Source organism: Semicossyphus pulcher, unplaced genomic scaffold (genome assembly GCF_022749685.1).
Source record: "Semicossyphus pulcher isolate SPU_LCO1_2020_fin unplaced genomic scaffold, fSemPul1.0.p SCAF_5, whole genome shotgun sequence".
Classification (NCBI taxonomy): Eukaryota; Metazoa; Chordata; class Actinopteri; order Labriformes; family Labridae; genus Semicossyphus; species Semicossyphus pulcher.
In genome coordinates, this window is record NW_027211726.1 from 11,041,496 (window position 1) to 11,061,960 (window position 20,465).

Consider the following 20,465-nt stretch of genomic DNA (forward strand, 5'->3'; position numbering starts at 1 on the left):
GATTTCAAAATAAAACACCATGTACAGACTGGTACAGACTCCCGTTTTTTCCGTTTTCATAACAACACACTGAAATCTTGAAAAAAAGATTGATTTCGGAATTCTCGTGTGATCTTGTGATCTCGCGAATCTACCTGCTTGGGCCAGTGCTCCGCTGCGCTGCGGATCAGACACGCTTCCTGTGGGCGAGGGCTCGCGACGTCTGACAGACCAGAAACGCGGCGCAGACGGAAAGCAATGGTGGGATCCAGGCGCAAGGTCTAGATCTGCTCATGTAAAGTGTCATGACAACTTTTGTTGTGATTTCGTGCTTCCTTAATTTCTTCATTATATGATTACAAACCTCAGAGTTCAGTGAGCCCACAAGGTTTCAATTGATTTTCAATTAGTCACAAAAAATTTAATTTGCAAAACAAAGGAGTGTCTCTTTAAATCATACAGCTCTGAAACTAAAATAAGAGACCACTCCAAATTAAATCATCATCTCTCTCTACATGTCATTGCCGGCCCAATACAGATCTGATCCCCATTGAAAACCTCCTGAATGTGATCAAGACGAGGATGGATGGTCACAAGCCATCGAACAAAGCCGAGCTGCTTGAATTTTTGCGCCAACAGTGGCATAACGTCACCCAACAGCCATGTGAAAGTCTTCCAAGATGCATTATGCTGTAATTAAAAACCAGGATATTCCACCAAATATAGATTTGTGAACTCTTCCGAACATTAGCATTCTGTTGTTTAAACATGAACTTGTTTTCTTCGCATTATTCGAGGTCTGAAAAAAATCTCTTTTGCATCTTAACCAGTCGTCATTTTCTGCCAATTAAAGACCTACATGAGAATCTTTTATTTGGAAGAAGGGAGACATGTTGTTTACAATAAAACAAAAGTTCATTTTACACAAACACAAACCTATAAATAGTGGAACCAGAGAAAGACATATTGTTGCAGTGGTCTCTTCATTTTTTCCGGACCTGTAGCGTCACATTCAAATCAGATTCTTTGAAATAGTCGAGCTTTGTAAAATTGCTTTGTAATGTAACTGGCATCCATTCAATTTTTCTTCCAAAACATTGTAATCTGAGAAGCCGCCCTCTGTGCGTGCAGACATAAGGAGAAAGAAAGACACATTTTCTTTTTCACAACTTGTCGATTTTATTTTGTTCTCACTCACTGTGCACAGTTGTTGTAACATGCTGCTTTCACCTGGCTTAGTTTGCATTTTAACCTCATATTCGTTTGTTTTATTCGAAGGAGTTCTGCACAGAATTCTTTGACGGCTGCAGAAGTTTCTGCATTTTTCTCAGGTTCCAAATCTCACAGCGCCAAACCCGTTTTACTGGCAAATGGTGCTACTTCTTTCTTCTTCTTTCGTTAGTTAATGGTGGTTAGCAAACAGCTTTCAGACGCGCTATAGCCACCGTCTGATGGTAGTACCGCATTGCAATCAGGCGCCGGTAAAAACATTCAAAAAATATATTTTTAAGATGAGATAATAGTAGCAGGAACTTTTAGATTTTTTTTATAAATGTATCACTATTTGAATATTTGGAAATCATGACCCGTCCCTACTACATACAGGAGGTACACATACTGACAGATGTAGCGCTGTTTCTAAGCTCTGTGAAGACCTATGTTTACATTACATGTGTAAGTTCACCACCTATCTCTTTATACATTGTTATCAGAGCACTAACTGATGACAGCCTGAGGTAATCCAACACATACTCCCTCTGAGAGTATAACTTTCCACGGTGCAAAGAGCAGAGTGATGTAGTCGGGATGTAATTGCAGAGTGCCTCTCTCTATCTTTATTTCTTTAAATACGATGCTCTCATCACGTGGGTTTGTTTGCTTATCTAATTCCTCATAACAACGTAAAAAGGGCGGACTGACTCCAGACCACCGGCCCTGCACCGAGACATTTGATAAACGCCAGGCAGATTTCCAGTGAGTCATTAGCCTCTATCACAACACAGAGGAGAGCCACGCAGGCCTAATGGGGAGGAAATATGAGACCAGACGTGCATGAGTAAAAATGACTCACAGCTCCCCTTACTACACCCAGTGAGGGACAGGCAATCCACTGAAAGGGTAAATTGCGTACATGCTTACTAGATCTTTGTTCCAAATGTGAAATGTATACACGAGTCATACCGACAGACTCATTTCCTCATTAACGGGATTCTGAGAAGAGATCAGAGCTGCTACTAATGATGTTGTACTGGGAAAAGAGGCCCAAATCCAGGGTGGATTTTACATGCGTGTGTGTGCGCAAGTGTAAAGCAGTGTTTTGCCTTTTCTGTAGAGTTTAGGATACTAATTAAAGTGTCTGGAAATTTGGCATCAAATAGTAAAAACTCTTAAATGATATCACACAGAGGGTCCCTTTAAGCATCCACTAAACTGTGACTGAAATGAACATAAGAAAACGTAAAAAAAAAAACCCAGCTCATTTTGCTGTTTAGACCATTTCTCAAGACTGTGTGGGCGTGGCCGGTCACATTTTGATTGACATCTTCCTGACTGACTTGGCGCTTGAGACAATCAGTGTGCTTTTGTCTACAATAGAATGATTGAGTCAGAATCAGAAGCCCTGATAGCTGAAAGTATCCAGTTATTAAATGTTTTCTATCTGTATCATAGTCAGCATTAAGCATGCATATGAAATGTTAGCTGAGATGCTCGAGCCTATTTGTTCTCAAAGCTATAAATGCATTGCTAAGTGATAGCTCTGTAGGTTTAGCTAGTGTGTTATTGCTGTGGAACTTAACCCCCTCTGCAGACGCTCAACATCTACTGACAAAAGATGATCACTTGCACTGAATTGCCGCAGCTGAAAACAATCAACATGTGGTTGATATTCAACACCCGCCGACAATGCTTACACTTGGTGAGAACAGGCAAATGGCTGCTGTGTGCCTTGCTATGACTGCATTAATAGCATAGACTGTATAAAAAGATGGACGACGTGACAGCTCCCTAAAAGTGAAGCCCAAACATTTCTATCGCCCCCTGCTGACCGGCTGCAGTATAGGGCATAAAGCCCGCCTCCTCCATGTTAACAGATGGGACATGAGTCAAACTATAAAATCAAAATTGAAGGCAAATAAATGTTTCCATTATAGTCAGTTCTTATCATGCTGATTTAAGTCCAAGTGTTCATTATTCTGACAAGTTTATTTCTAATTAGATATTTGATGCTGTTAAAAGGATGATTGACAGCTCTGTTGACAAATACTGCTCCTGCAGCCAGTCTGTTCCGGATTAGCAGAGTAGAGGAGGAACAGGCGAGCGAAACTGTAACTAAAACAATCACTACAGACATTTGTGGCTTCAGACCAACACAAAGAAGCTGTTAAAGACGCCAACCTTTCAGGAAGTTAAATGTGTGTTAGCAGAAGGGGCGGGGCATTGTTATCGTGGCTCCACCTGCCAATCTCTACTGCGTAGTCTCTGGCTCCAAAAAAGTTCAACAGCGCAAGATGGCAGCGCCTGTCTCAGGGGTATTTCGGCTTTTAAATGAGTACAATGAGAGTATCCGAGTATAAACCAAGACCAATTCAAACCAATTAGAAAGTTAACAGAAATGACAATAGTTCAAATTTAGAATGAAACAAATGATTATTCTTGTTAGAAGCTTTTCATCAAGTATATAAGATTGTAAATGATATAGTTAGAAGGCCACTGTGGATAAAGGATTACAGTGGTTTAATCTTAGGTGTGTAAGTACAGCTGTGGCATTGCTGTGTGTGCGCTGGCGTGAGCACAGGTGAGCGTACTGTATGTGTCAATTTTCTCTGTGTGAAAACAGTAAGTAAAGCCAAACGTCTGAGAGAAACCTCTGTGATCACAGGAGGGTCAAGGTTATTCTGACACCGCAGGTGAAAACACTTCAGCGGAGCTCAAAGATCAGGCTTCCTGTGCGGCCTCGTGCTAACCTTAATATAACAACTGCAACTGAGAGAAAGCGATGTCCTTCTGTGAACCAGCTAGAATCTCACTGCCAAGGACAGCAGAGCTACACCCATGAAGACGAGCAAGATGAAGCCAAGGAAATCTCTCTATAATAAGGAATTAAGTGCTGCAAAGGCATAGAGAGTGTGGGTTCAAACAATAGATATTTCCCATGTGGACGTGCTAAAGCCAAAGTATTCAAAATCCACATTGTTTGGAGCATGGAAAAGGCAGCAGACCCCACAGAAAAAGGCGAAAATGACTCAGAACTCGCGCTGCAGAGCGATGGAAAGAGGCCTATCAAAGCTTCATCACAGCACTCAGAGTGTATCATGCGCATTTTGTTTTATTCATTGTGTTAATGCCCTAAATAGATCTAAGTGCTAAGTCATTCATTCTTGTCAGCGCGACAGTGTGCTACTTATTTCTGTCTTTTTGAGGATGCTGAAACACAGGAAAATAAGACGCGTTTGACAGTTTTGAACAAAAGATCTCGAGCATTAACGCCGCAAGGAGACACGTGTATACTTTATGGTGTGTTTGAAGGTGTCCATTGGCAGGGATGTCAAAGGGACGCTGGTGGAAGAGTTGAATAGTAATGGAGAAAGGTGCTGAAGGCTCTGCCCACAGCTGATAGAGATTACAGATTGGGGAAAGAGTTATGGCGAGCAGGAAGAGATCCGTACACGCCTATGGAGCCAAACGCTGCCTGCAATTGACTAAGATGGGATGGGAGGACAGCAGCAGTGTTTTAAAGCACTGCTAAGTCATCCTGGAATGAAGTGAAATGACCACATGTCACAGCGAGATGAGGAGTGAGAGGGAGGGGACGGGCAGAGAGAAACAGTGCAGAGAGTAAGGAGAGAGAGAAAACAGAGTGTGTCGTTCTAAGAGGAATATTTCAGGGTGGTAAATGGAGCAGAACTCCATTCCAGCTCCTCTCTTAACCTCCCCCGGTGTCTCATCCTCTGCATGCAAAGCATGAAGCCCAGGAGACAAAGAAAACAGAGAGAGAGAGAGCCGAGGAGAGAGGCTTCAGGACAGAATAACATGGAATTAATAGACGAGACGTTTTGCTCATGCATTTGTTTTAACATAACGGAAAAACACACCGAGGTGTTGAATTGCAGGTCGTAATTGACATTCTGATCGGCGTTTGTGTAACACAGTGAAAAAGTGAAGGCAACCACTAGGATTTTTTTCCTGCTGCATTATAGTTCACTCATTCAACTACTGCAGCAGCTAATTCCTAAAGACAATTTACCATTGAAGCGACAATTTCGCCATTTTGGTTCGTTCTTAATGCCCTTATCGCACGGCTTCAACCTTTACGGCGCTTTTCTGAGAAGAGGCTCCAAAAAAAAACCCTACGCGTGCTACCTGCCCATGACAAAATGAATGACAATCGTGAAAAATGGCGATTAGCAGATGAATATGAGGCAAGAAAAGCCACCGTTTTCGCCTAGAAGTTGGAGGAGAACAACAACAGAGCTAAAACAGCATAGATCATGGACTTATATTGGTCAGGTGGTAAGAAAAATCACTCCAAATCAAATCTAAAGAATGCTCTTGGAAAACACATCTAAAGGTTATAATATGAGTATTTTCACTGCCCCTTAAAGACCAAAAATTGTTATTGCAAATCAGAAGTTAAAGACCAAAATTTGTCCGTCAAATGTCAATTAATACCGAGAGGAACTTACCTTGATTTTGCATTGATGAATCAATGGTTTTCCAAAAGGCCAGTAGAATTTAGATACCATTTTTTCCTTCCAGATATTGATTCCGATGCCAAGGTTTGAGTCCCTAACCAGTGAGATAAAAAATAATTGTTCTTTGCCGCTCCAAAACAGTATTTGCTGGTGGCTACCAGGATAGTTACGATTGCTTCGTCAGCTTGTATTTCGGAGAACAAGAAACAAATTGAAATTTCGGGGGGGCAAATACACGGATCAGCCATAACATTATGCCCACCTGCCTAATATTGTGCAGGTCTCCCTTTGGTCACCAAAACAGCCCTGACCCGTCGAGGCCACTAGACCCTTGAAGATGTGCTGAGGTATCAGGCACCAAGACGTTAGCAGCAAATCCTGTCAATTGCGAGGTGGGGCCGTCATGGTTCGGACTTGTTTGTCCAGCACATCCCACAGACCCTCGTTTGAGATCTGAGGAATTTGGAGGCCGAGTCAACACCTTGAACTCGTCATATTCCTCAAACGCTTTTGTTGCAGTGTGGTAGGGCGCATTATCCAGCTGAAAGAGGCCACTGCCATTAGGGAATACCGTTTCCATGAAGGGGTGTAGTTGGTCTGCAGCAATGTTTAGGTAGGTGGTTAGGTGTCAAAGTAACATCCACATGAATGGATGGACCCAAGGTTCACTCCTTATGCTTGCCAAACTTTCCTTCTTCCAACAATTTCAAGGACAAAATGTTCACTTGCTGCCTGACATATCCCACCCATTGACAGGTGCCATTCAGACGAGATAATCAATGTTATTCACTCGACCTGTCAGTGGTCCTAATGTTATGGCTGATTGGTGTATATTATGGTATCAAATGGTTGCACTGACCGGCCTACCTGACGATACCCGATACTGCAATTTAGGCAGTATCAGAGGCATTGCGGATACTGCCTAAGTAGCAGTGGTTGGTATCTGAACAACTCAACGGTCAATAGGAGTCTGTCAGTTTAACATTAAATGGTGGAACTAATGCATAATTAATGACTGTTGCAGTATTAATGTATGCTGTATATGTCTTTATCAGGTCAGTACCTTTGAGCATACTTGGCATGCTTTACATACATTATAGTGCTACTCAAAATGAGCAGCATATCTCTGACATGCGGTACATTCTTCGGAACACTATTATGGGATTTCAATGGTGTAATACTGCCAGATGGCACAGAGGTACTAGAAAGCACATAATAGATGATTAAGAACATTCACTTTATGGTGCAACTCCACTGGGTAACATTTAGATATCTGTGTGTAAGACTTTCAGGGTGATGCACTTTGAGATTGCCTCCTTGGTGGCGCCTCTATAATTAGTAGTACTGAAGTCATCAAAGTGCACCAACTAAATGGAGCAAAGCGGCTCCAACAAACCCACCACCTTTCACGCAACCAAGGTTGAATGCTGGGAGAGGTGGAATGCGTGGAGAGGGTTATACACTGGTTGTGTCTTTCAATTAGGGTGTGATACAGTTAGAGGAAGGGCAATAGAAAGCAAAAATATCAAATGACACTTTGGTACAGGTGAAGGGATAGCTTATCAATACTATGGGCCAGATATTTTGTGGTCTTTGTCAATTAAAGTGCAATAACACATGCCTTTACTTTGTTTGTCTCTATGTGGCTCAACAGAGGCAACCGAGAAGTGAACCATCAAGCTCTTTCCTCTAAAAGACTTGCTCAAGCTCTGATTTGCTGCTGCCAAAACACACACAATGGAATTTTTAAAAAAACAACCCAGTTAAAAAAATTCAAAAATACCCCCCTAGCTTAGGTCAGCAGCAAAACCTGAATCAAAATCAAGAAAGTGGTGTATTGATTCTGAGACTAAAGATAGTAAGACTAAAGGTTTATGGCTGCCATACGAGCAACTGATTCAGCAAAGCTCATTAAACTGTTTTTAGCTAGATCCTTCTTCCTTTGTGGGTCACGCATGTAATGTCTGGTTCTCAACAGATGATTTGGATGACATTGGTCCTTATTTTTTGTGGTTTAAGGATGGTGCCAGAGGGATGTTGATAGTGGAAACTCCCCTCATGAGATTTTGGGATAGATAATAAGGGTGAAACATTATTTACAGCTGATATTTTTAAAGTCATAGCAGGAAAATAAGAGTTGGCAACACAACTGGTTATGCAGCAAGGCCCGCATGTGAAGACGAGTCGAAATTTGTTCTTTGTTTCTAATGATTGCTGGAGCCATATTGGTTTGTGATTTGCAGGTCTTCTTATGGCTTGGTATTTTTTGACATTTTACTATACTGTTAATTATTGTCTTACTAAGGTTCCGGTTTAGCTTAGTGGTTAAATCATGATGTCCTTGATGTGGTGGCCTGGAGTTTGACTGCCACTGTAGCCTTCAATGTTAGCCATCAACGTCAGCCATCAACGTCAGCCTTCAACGTATCAGCCGTATATAGTTGTCCAATAATATTAAGGTCTCTTACTGTTTGAATCCAAGGTTGTCCAGTTTAACTTGGATGCCGTCATCTTGTGAAACGTACATCACCACGCATGTACGCCAAGACAGAGGGCATGCGCAGAATTCGCTTATGTGGCACAATTTTTCATTTGATCAGTTTCTGAAAAGGTTAAAACCATCCTTTTGCAACCAATTGAAATTTTGGGGCTTTTAAACCAATAATAATCAGAGTAAACCCAGCTAATGTGTTACTCCCATGTTCCCCCTCAAAGCTAGTGAGGAAAAACACTTCTACACAACAGTAAACACAGAGATAAACCTTTAATATGTGGCACTCTGATACAGTAAAACAAGATAATGCAACTGATAAATTTGAGAGGAAATGTGTAGATAGCATTCATGAAAACAAATGAACATAATATAGCTTTCTTCCATTCTAAGAACATTTAATAGCTACAGCCACTTACAGGGATGTCTCCAGAGTGCATTGTAAGCAAAGTGGACTAATGTGGCTAACACCAGTAAAAGGAGTTCTTCATCTTTTAGAGCAAATCACTGCTTTTGCTGGAATCCAAGTTAGTCTGGAGAGAAGCGTTTGCTCTTTGATTCTGCGTAACATGATGTTCGCAATGAATGTTTCACATCACAGCCTGTTAAACCAGAAGAGTCAGGCTGTGTGATCCATTCATGAAATTCATCTGGCTTGTATATAATGGATAGAGCTATGGGTTAAGGAATTCATGTAAGGTTCTCTGTAGTATATAAATAATAAAGTCTGATTCTGAGAAATTCATGTGTTAGGGTGGGTTCCTGTGTGTATGTAGCCAAGGGCCTCACGCTTTGGTCAGAATATCCGAGGCCTCATCGTCTCCCTCTTTCCCATACGCTTCATGTTCAGCCATCTCTCATGCCCATATTGCATGATTGCGCTGAAGGACCAGTATAATCAGCCGTAATGCTTTACAGATGTTATGGGTGTTTTTAAAGCCAAAACTACAGCCCCGGGCAGCCATATACGAAAACCCATCTGTGCACGGATGTCAATGTCTGCGATTGTGTGTTAGTGTGTCTGCATGTGTGGCTGCAAACCGGGGCATGATCAGAGTGAAACATTGTGAATTAAGGTCACATCTACAGCTCAGGATGTGTGATTTATGTTCCCCTGGCTCGCCCTGTCATTGACTAATCACCTGAACTGAAAGTAACAGGTGCAAACTGATTTGCTGAAGAGCGATTTCACAGATGAGACGCTCCGAATTTGCCATCAAACGTGGCCCGAGCAACAGCACAAAGCCCGCAACGACATGTAAATATGACAGTGCGCATGATTTGAACAAGGCACGACACCCGTTTAAATCCCTGTAAGATCTGCCAGCACCCTTTCTAATCCAGCCTCCAACATCTCCCACTGGGTCCAACATCTAATATCAACCACCAACCGCTGCTAAATGAAGTCTGGTGGCATACCACAGCCAAGAATTTGCATGGACCGCCCCGCTCTTGTGAAATAGGAAATGAAACATGCGGAGGCTGTCAGATTCTGGATATTCCTGTGGTCTGGCGCTCGGGATCCTGCGGCCCAGGGTTTTTATTCCTAATGGTGGAGAACACCACGCTCTGGGTCACGACAGGAAATGCCTGCTAGGTGAAACATCCGCCCCAAAAAAGCAATCATTCAGTAGTGTCAAATACACAATGCTTCCCTGTGACTCGACTGATGTACTGGGAAGTGCTTTGTCATCATGACCATGTGAGTTTAGTTTGAATCAAGCGAGCTGAAAAGGATCTAAAAGGAAATCCATTTTTTTTTAACACTTGGAGCTGGGTCTTTTATTTGTATGAAAACTGCCTCCTCCTCTTCTACTTTTGTTGTTTGCATTTGAGCCAAGATGGCAGTTGACTATCCAGCGGAAAAGGACTTATTTATGTGAATCAACACGGCAAAAATCTGGAAAATACACCAGTTACAAAGGTGTGATGTACTGGGCTTATGCTGTTGATTTGAATGTGTGAAAATACAAAGACAGTGTGAAACATGTAATTTCCACTTCCCTCACAGTTTTTTTCAGATTCCACTCGCACTGCCAAAGAGGACAGGTGTATCCTCAAAAATGGATCAACATTTCTAAACCAAGATTTGAGAGCACAATCATGAGAAATGTGACGGTCCTGTGTTTAGCAATGGCGCACAATAGTTATGAATATATGTAAACAATATAAGCTGACAAACACAGGAGATTTCAGCTTTAATTTACAGTAGCATTCCCTTCCAATGTACAGATAATTACCGCTGTTTACATCGTGCTCCGAACAATTTACAGCACACACCGACTCAGAAAACACATTAGTGCTGGCAGGAGTTTTAATGGTTTGATGCATTTGCGTAAATAAACAGAAACTGGTCATTATAGGATAATTCCAAGACAAAAATGGAGGTATATATTCCAGTTGGCGTTGATGCTGTCAAACTGTGTGTGTGCGCGTAGGCGATGCTGTGGAGATGGTGGGGATTGTCCGAGGAGGGGGAGGGTGAGCTAAGGAATGTCATAGGAAGTAAATGCACATTGGTACACAGAGACGCACTCACAGCACTCAGTCACTCTGCCTCAGTGTGCTTCACTGTTGAAGCAAATTAAGGAAGCCTTGGCAGCCTTTTAATGGTCTGTCACAGTCTAACAGGTTTAAAGCGCTTACAATGGACCCAGGCACTAAGCCCGACAGCTCGCGCTTAATTGTTCAGAACCTGTGTGTGTGTGTGTGTGTGTGTTAACTCTTAGGGCCATTTTGTGTCTGTAACTAAAGTCATTGATTCTCATTATGAGGACAGATAAGATAGGGACTTCCTGTCTGTCAGTCTGTCGGTGTGATTGCTTCAATAAAGTGAGCACTCCAGCTGATATGTTATGATGAATACGGTGCCAATATCTGTGTTTCTGTCTGTTTTTTTTTCAAAGAGAAAGTGATCCTAACCCCCGTCGTATTCATCCACACTTACATTCTCATTAAGCCAAGTGCAGGAAGTTAATTGTGTGGCTATTTTCCACAAAACGGAATCATGAAATTTCTGCGCAACTTCAAATAAACCATCCTCAGACAGACAAAATAAAAAAAAGACATGCGGGGCACAAGGCCATAAGTGGATTGAGATATTGACTCAAGCAGCGGATAATAAACAAAACATCAAGTGTCTCATTTTTCAAGCAGCGCCTGAAGAAATCAACAAAGCAAATAAAAGCGTTTGTTTTTCTCTTTGTAACCCACACTCTATCAGCCAGCAAAATGGTCCGCGGTGGACGAGTCGGCGGTGCCTGAAAATTCCTCCTAAATGGTTGGAGATTCTGCAGTGTGACCTAGAATATGTTTGACAATCTTCTTTTAATTAGGCCTCGAAGACACGACTCATTCCAACTGCTGTCCCGAGAGCTAAATTAATTACTGAGACAAAGCCCATTCTAGCTCATGGCGAAGATGAATCATTGCAGTATTTGGGGAATGAGCAATGCGCTTCATTCAAGGGCTGATGAAAGAGACTCAGACACTAGAATGTGAGCTGATGGACTTTGTCGTGTACAGTATACATCGGCATCTGCTGCATCGGCTATCAGGAATTCATTTTTTCATCTGATCTTCTCTTGGATGGGATATTTCTTCCAAGAATGCACAGAAAAAGATAAACTGTCACTTTTAAAATTGTTAGAGCTATCTTTTTTTTTTGGCCCCTCTCAAGTCTCAAACCAACTTTCGCCTTCATACTCCAAGTGTTTTCTTTTCCTGTACGATTCCACAGATAACTAGCTTGAACTCGACTGCCCTGTCCAGGCCATGAGCCAGCGGACGCGTCCTTACCCGCTGCCAGAAGGCAGGCCATTCATTCAGCTAAATGACTGTGTCATCTGTCAGCCTGTATAAATGGGTGTCTGTGAGTTATGGCTAATTAAGCTAATCACAACACCAAGGGTTGTGCCAGAGATCGGGCCTCACATGGAGAGACTGATGAGAAGGTGAGTTGGTGGGATTTATGTTGACACACCTACACCAGATTAACAGACCAAGATGATGACAACTTGGTGTCTTAAATGTCCTTTTCTTTATCAAAAATAAACAAGCAACAGCCCAATAATTGGTTGAGTAGAACTCCTAACACGGCTGCACTTTGCAATCAGGGATTCTTCATTTGTCTTTCCCACTTTCTGTCAATTCCTCTCTCTGATGTTTCTTTCTATCTCTTCTCTGAGTTTTAAGAGACCTTGTGAATCTTGAGCTGTGGCGTAAATCCGTACAAGCAGGTATGTATTGACTGAAAGATTGGCCAGAGCGTGCCTGGCAAGTCTAATGAGGTAGCAACCCCGAATTTGTTTGGGTGACACCTCCAGATTCATTTGAAGGGGTTCAGGGTAGATGTCCATGTCCCCCAGATTAAAAAAAACACTCACATGTTTTCATTAGGGGAAAAATGTGTCCTGTTATCTGTGCCCGATAAGATGAGAATTCCCCATACAGAAGATAAGATATGGAGATGATCGCCAAGCCAATAGCTGTTGCACCGGTTCCCCCAGCAGAGGAGTGTTTGTTATTTCATGGGAGAGGAAAGCTAGCTTTGTCCTCTGCAGCACATGTGTAGGTGTGTGTGTCTGCATGTTATGAAGAGAAATGAACTCTGCAGCAGTACATAGACGCAATGCGGACCGGCCCTTGAGTTCAGAAATCCTCCCTAGTGTTTCCAAATATATCATGTCACAAGAAGACAAAGGACCAATGGATTCCTTTTATTTGAAACACACACTCTTACATCTGCATGTGTTCTGATTAACTCGGTTGTAAGAGCACTTCATGGATGCAATTAGCTTAAGAAGACCTCACTAGTTTTGCAATTTCTCCCAGTATGCAAGTTAAATAGTTCAATAAGGCCAAGACAAACACAAGGCCTAGGACTCCAAAGCAAACCTGACATGCAAAATAATGAAACACTATCAAACACATGAGCGGTATCTGGGCCGAGCAGACCGAGACGATTGAAGCAATGTCGGAAACATCTGGATATTAAGCACTTTGGAGATAATCTGTTGAAAGAGGAGGCACACCATCAGAAATGAAACAGCTCAGGGGTCACACACAAAAATGTGTTTATACAAGCAAATAAAGTTGACTAAGAACACATGCTCGTACTGGTTTGTGTAGTCACCAAGCTGCAACATCAGTGCCTTGGAAGCGGAAGTGCAAAAACTGCAGTACCTCCAGGGGCCACTCGAGGCTGGCTCCAAAGGCAAGTAAATCCCCATTAGGCCCCATTTTATGAATGAATAAATTGGCGATGGGTGTAGACTGTACATGTTTGATAACTTTATGTTCGTCTCGCTCCTTTCTAGCGCAATATAATAACTTCTGGCTCAAGAAAACCAATATGGCAGCTGCCAGGATGCTGAATTTGAGGCCCCAAGGCATTTGGCAAACCAAGGGGTCAGTGGTTGTCACACACATGGAAGAATCACAAAGGTAAACCACTTGCTTTAAAGCATCTCAAAATGGGTTTGGTAGAGAGCATTACCTCCTTCACTACCTCTTTGCAGTCAAGCTAAGAAGCATTGCAGAAGGCAAACTGCGAGCCAACGATCACCCCTGTCATCATCCGATTTGATTTGTCTGAGCTCTTGAGCTCAAAAATGAGGATCAGGTGTCCATCAAGTACAGCTTTGCAAATTCCAATGGAAAGGAGTATTTGGGCAGGGAATTTGAAGCAGTGTTAGTGCTCTCTAACAAAGTTGATGAAAAAAGAAAGAGAGGGAGACGGAGGGGATGAACGCTAGAAGCTGCATATCAGATATCCCAAGAGCAACCCTCCACCAGCAGAGTGGAAATTCACTTTACAATGTCTACACTTTACCTGCCGTTGTATGTCTAGCATTATTGCTATCACCCATAAATGGGTTCTGTCGCACCAATTAGTGGAAAGCACCTACACAGAACGTTTCCCTTTCTTTGCCATTGTGCTTAAGATCAATTCTCCATAGACCAGGAAATCCATAACGTGAGGCTTAGGCTGTAGGAGTGTTTGCAGCCCATGTGGCTTTAACTAAGGAATCCAGTAACACTGTGTGCAATCATTAGCTTGTCAGGTTTTATTACGGTAAAGTACCTGAAGGCTGGTCCACTCACCACGGCTGTTATCTAACCTGTTTGGTTAACAGTACACAGAGGGGAGAGAGGTTTGATGTCGGCACAGTGCATGAGTCTGTTCCTCTGCATCTTTCTCTCCCACCTCGTCCCTTCTGTTTTTGCAGTCTTCATCTCTGTCTAAATTAACAGGTAGTGTTTACCATGTCAAACACATGTTTGCTGACTGGGACTGAACAGGTAAGGCTGATGGAAATGTTACCATTTTTGGTCACAAACCAAAGTATTTGGCGAAGTCTGCAAAGAATGGAAAACACATTCCCAGTGAACGTAATCCAGGCAGTAATTATGTTCCCACAAAAACATATTTGGGAGCGGAAATCCATTGTATATAAAAGTATTTTGTGGGAGTTAGGATTGCATATTCAGGAAATAACACGATCTCTCCCTTTGACTCTCTTTCTAGTCACATCTCCTGACTTCTACATGACTTTCTGCGCCGCTTTTTTTTTTGTCATACCGTCTTCCCCCCTCGAGGGATCTTCATCCCACCATATTAAGAGTGGAAATGTATCCGCTTCCATTATAATTACAAACCCACTGGAGGCAAAGCTTCTTGATCTCTGCTGGATCCTTGCTTGCTTTTCTTTTTCCCTTTATTTACTCACCTCTCTCAGCCGAGAGGACAGACACATGCTGAGCTATCAGTTCTGTTTTTCTTCCCCTTCTGTTGGGCGTTCTTTGCATCTAATCTGCCTCAAATTACAATAGCATTTAGGAAGGCAATAAAAGCTGTATTGTATATTGGGAGGGCGTCTGCTTTAGTTTGTTTGCGAAGTGTGGGGATTTCCAATTGTATACAGCATGTGTTGCATATGAGATGCAGTCCCAAAGGTTGGAACGATGCCTTTGTTTGCTTTTAGTTACTGGTTTAGCCATCTCTAGGCACTGTGAATCCCCATTGAGGCTAAAGTAGGGACTTGCAACTGACCCGGAGGAAAGCAATGATCATGGGGAAGAAATTGCTTTCTGCAGGGACCAAATGAAAACGGCTGAAAGAAAACAACCGTCCCCGCTGTCCCATGAAAACAGGCCAGTAAAGGCAGAGGACTCTGCTGTGGTTTGAAGGTAGAGGGTCGAGATGAGGGCAAGCGTTTGACGACCCTGTAGTGGTATGTAACCGAGACCAGTTTAGCGGGTAAACTGTGTGTAAAATGTGGTCTATCACTTCTCAAAAAAAGTAAAAACACACACAGGACAACAACAGAGGTGTGTCTGTGATGAATCCAGCATTGTTTCCAGACTGTCTGTGTTGTCTGTTTTAAATCTATTCAGGAATTTTTTTTGCTGGACTTGTCTGCAGGATTTGTCTGCCGGATTTGAGATACACCCAATGTGTATTTCCTTGGAATGTCTCTGACTATAAAGGGTATAACAAACAGTGGTGCAGACCAGCCCATTGTGAATGGTAACCATGCATATATTCTTCAGACTACGTAGGTTGGACTACATAGTAGCTGCTAAGATGGGAACCCCTTTGAGTACCCTTTTTTTTGTTTCATTTCCAATGCTGACCATTACACTCAAGCAAAGTGACCACAAAGTTCACCACAATAAAAACAGTTTCAAATGTTCTATTTCTGCCTATGTGATACTGTAGAGTCAGTTACATCCATCCATCCATTTCCTTAGGCTTATCCAGGGTCGGGTCGCTGCGGCATCAGGTTGAGCAAGTTAGCCCAGACGTCCCTCTCCCTAGCAACATTTTCCAGCCCCTTCTTGGGGATCCAGAGGTGTTCCCAAGCCAGGTGGGATTTATAATCCCTCCAGCGGGCTCTGGGTCTACCCCAGGGTCTCCTCCCAGTTGGACGGGCCCGGAAAACCTCCACTGGAACACGCCCAGGAGGCATCCTAATCAGATGCCCGGACCACCTCAGCTGGCTCCTTTTGATGCGAAGGAGTAGCGGCTGTACTCCGAGTTCCCTCCGGATGTCTGAGCTCCTTACGCTATCTCCAAGGCTGAGCCCAGCCACCCTGCGGAGGACACTCATTTCTGCTGCTTGTATCTCATTCTTTCGGTCACTATCCAAAGCTCATGACCATAAGTGACTTAAGTTTTCCAATAGCTTTTATTACCTTTTCTTTCCACAAAATATTTTCCTCAATTCAGCCTGCCAACTTGAATGTGAGAGATTATTACTGAATGTGAATGTAGAATATGTACAGTGTTGATCTTTGGAGCCGGGGCTTGTCACTGCACACAAGAAAACACCAGGCTCAGCACAGCAGGGGAGTGACAATAATGACTTCCCCATGAGGAAGGTACATCCAGATCCTGAGGATGCTTGCTCCAGTGAAGGTGGGACTTCTTGAAATGTAACAAGCACAGCAGAAGACGTCGCATCAAGTCTTTCAGTTGAGCAGTGTGGCAGTAGACATAGCAGCAGAATAAGAGTGAGCAGAGAGCTGTTGGTATAAGTATCAGTGCCGTAGCAGTGCAGCGGCAGACTGATGCTGACTGCTTTAAACTTTATTCAACCAAGTCAAAGTTCTAAACTGTTTTCTAGCAGCAAGCATGAACTTAACACTTACCAGTCATCCAGCACTCAATAACACTGTTGCTGTTTGTCTCGTGAGACTACAAACGAGTATTTCTTAGCCTAGAGATACATTTGTTTGCCACTAGGACAGCCATGCTGAGTCAGAGGAGGACCTAAGTGGCTTCTTGTTGTTTCATCTTCTGGAGAAAAACAGCCCAGTTATGTCAAAAGCAGGAAAATTATTCACACACTTGTGTGTCCTGTGTTTGGATGTTGATCGTGATGACTGTGCTTCCTCGGGGGTGTGGTAGTGAAGAACAGAAAGGACTGTGATGTTCCCCAGAAATAAAAAAAAACATGTGACAGAGACACACCACAATTAGAACCACAGCGTTTATGTCTGTCTTGTGGAATGTCCTGTTTTTGCTTCCTGTTTGTGCACACCAAGTTAAAAAGCCTCAGATGGTGGCGTTGGAAAACGATGACAGGAGTTATAACGAGTAGAAACAGTGACAAAAATATCCCTGCCTTGGTCTGCATGAATGTGTACCTCGATATCACAGGAACAACATAAAAGAAATGCCGTGTGCATGCAGGAAAACCTACTGTGATGATTATCATATCTAAATCCAATCCAATTTCTTCACTCGTTTCAGGCGAGCGCTGCAGGGGAGTCTCAACATGTTAGCAAAGGAGGCAGCGGGGAATTCAAGTGGTGCGTATGTGCTATGAGAGAACATCAGAGTGCCGTAATGGAAAATACGAGAGAATGGGAGAAAGATTTGGTGTGAAGCCTTGTAAATTTATTTATTACAGGATGAAATACAAAGATATAAAAACCTGCCAAATCTTTGTTTCCAGCTCTTTGACTGTGACAGCAACATGACGCTAATAAAATCCCCTCAATTTGGCTTACGCCCGAGTTCCAGTCACACCCTCAACGTTACATTAGAAAACCAGATCGCACCAATAAAGTCAAATCAAACGGATTGCAGAGCAGCAATTAATTCCAAGGATAATGACGAGGGAAGCCGTCCAAAAGTGTCTCTACCTCAATTAGTCTTTCAATGCACTGTCGATGCAGAAGACGGATGAAAGGAAAACAAATTAAGTTGCAGAGGAGAGAGAGAGAGAGAGTGAAAGGAAGAGATAAAGCAGAGGAAGGGGGGGGGGGGGGGGGGGAGTGATGTATACCATGAGGGCTTGAGAGGAATGAGTGTGGGAAAGAGGGAGAGATTAAAGCGAGGAGATAAAGAAGGAATTTGCTGTGTGCATAAGAGCTTCCCTGATAGTAACAGCCACTAATGGACACCAGAGAGACACTGAGAAAGAAGAATCCTGCTCTACTCACAGCTGTGTGGGCCGGGCAGTAGGCGTAGCTCGTGTGCGAGGACTGTGGGTGGTGATGTTGGTGGGACAGGTAATGCTGCAAGCTTGCACGGGTAAAAGAGGTCCCGCTCCTGGCCCCTTGACCGCTGCTGCTACCAGTGGTCCAATTGGATCCAACACTTGGATTCATGGCAGCGGCCTTACTGCTGTGGTAACCTCTCACCGCCACACTGGGCTGATGGGGGGAAAAAAAAGAAGAATGAGGAGGTTGGGGGGGGAAAGGGGGAAAGGAAGAGGTTAGAGCGGGTGAGAGGCAGAGAAGAAGGAGGCAACTGTGAGGGGGTTGCATTGACAAATGTTTCTGTCGAGAACATCACAAGCGTAACAGCGATCAGGCTAAAATCTGCGGAAGGCATGCACTGACAACTGACTGCCCGCTCAGCGACCTGTATCCAAAGAACGTTGTGTTGATGTAAAATCTCCATACCAGAGCATCGAGATTGTTCTCACACTTTCTTTTCACCCCACCACGCTTTCTCTCCCGCCTTTTCTCGAGTACTTCAAGCACCAGATGTTGTGTAACCCCCTCCTCCGTCACAGTTGAGATGCGTTCATGCTGGAAAAAGTGCTGATTGGTTTGATAAGATGCTCGGATTACAGGCTGGCAATGGGCTTCCCGGTGTGGCATTATGTATTGGGTATCAACAGGGTCCAGCAAACACAAGGCTGAAGCTGCTGACAGGCTGGCTTATGCCGCTCTGAGATGGGTTACCTGGGCTGTCACGGCCACTGGAGCACTGAGGAAAAAACCGGGACACACATGCCGATCTGTGGCATTTCAACGAGATCTAGAGCACATAGTATTATTATAGTATAGTGCAAACTGGTCATCATTTCACCCCCTCCAGTGAAAATCAAGTGTTTAACCTTGTAAACATCTCCATGTGGTGTTCTTCATGTGCTACAAGACATATCAGGGACAACATCAGCAGTCATCTCCATGGCTGGGCCTGTCTGCTTTTAAACTGCAGTGTACCAAGGACAGGCTGAACAACACGTTTTCAGATTGGCAGCTTTGAGACGTCACAAACCTAAGGAGCCAATCCCGTTAATGGACCGGGTGACGCTATGCATATCATTATGTGCAACCTATGGCAACCACTTCGGCGATGCGCGAGCCAGCTGTAACCGTCATCGTAATGTTTGCAAACTCACTTCTGACTACTAACGTTAACGTTACTACAACTAATGACTACATTTCAAGCTAGCTAAGTTTCAACAAGTTGCCACTAAACGGGCGGTTTGAAATTTGCATAGTGGGCGGGGACTATGCAGATTTGGGAATTTAAATAAGGGAGAAGGAGGAGATGCCTTGGGAGGATTTTTAGGTAACCAAACGTACTTCGCAGAAAAAAACACATCAGACACAATTTATTATTTCAAGCAGAGCATTTTACATGTCTGAAAAACATGACTGGAGCTGCTCTTTACAAAACAGAAGGTGACTGCATTGGGTAAATTCAGGGCTTTCTAGCTTCCTTGCAATCCCATAGAAGTGCACTTGCTGTGCAAAAATTTTTTTTGCTGAATAACTGTTTCATGGGTTGATTCCTCTACTTCACATGCTAAATAAGCACACTACAAACCTGTTCACGTCACATAAAAATGCATCAGCACAAAGCAAAAAAATGTTCATTTCAACCTTTTTCGTACCTCAATACAGGCAGCATGTAGACCATCACAAAAGTTGGCAGATAGAAAACATGATGTTTTGGAGTTTAATGGTTTTCTCATGGCAGCAACATAATATTCTTTATCGTTTTTAGCATCCACTGTGGAAAAACACAGCACATTGTAAAATGTACTAAACATTTTTATTTTTATTCCAGTGATAATACTCAAACCACAAGTCCTTATAAAGAAGGATTTTTTTCTCTGAACAATCAATATATTCTTCCCCAAAAGTTAAAACCTCACAAATTGAGCATTTTACAAGCAGTGTGAGTTTTGCAATAAAAAACTTTTGGATTCATGGTTGCAGAAAAATTATATTTTAAGACACAGACACTGGGTCTTAAAACTTGCCATGAACATTATTTTTTATTACTTTCAGACACATTATACTGATTCAATAATGATAATCACCATCAGTTGCAGCCAGGGGTTTTAAACAATCACAACTGTGAGTGTATTAAACAGAGATCTTAAAGAAGGTAATTATTTAAGTAACAAACAAACAGTCGTTATTAGATTACTTTGTCCGCTCTGATCTGTCTGATTCAGACTCCACCCTCTGAGAAATATGATGTAATGCAAAGAACATTTACCATGATTTAATGCACCTTTGTGAATGGTGTGCTGAGCGAAGAC

The 20,465-nt window shown here is 42.9% G+C and overlaps 1 protein-coding gene across 2 annotated transcripts in view; it reads right to left on the bottom strand.

The window, feature by feature from the left end:
* Nucleotides 1-20,465, bottom strand: part of rbms3 (RNA binding motif, single stranded interacting protein) — a 320,758-nt gene that overhangs the window by 238,404 nt on the left and 61,889 nt on the right. Inside the window, exon 3 of one of the 2 annotated variants that reach the window (XM_069681042.1) lies at nt 18,118-18,330. The exons of the other annotated variant lie outside the window; for it this stretch is intronic. Coding sequence (XP_069537143.1) covers nt 18,118-18,330 — 213 coding nt within the window. The remainder of the gene's footprint in view (nt 1-18,117; nt 18,331-20,465) is intronic. 2 annotated transcript variants of the gene reach the window in all.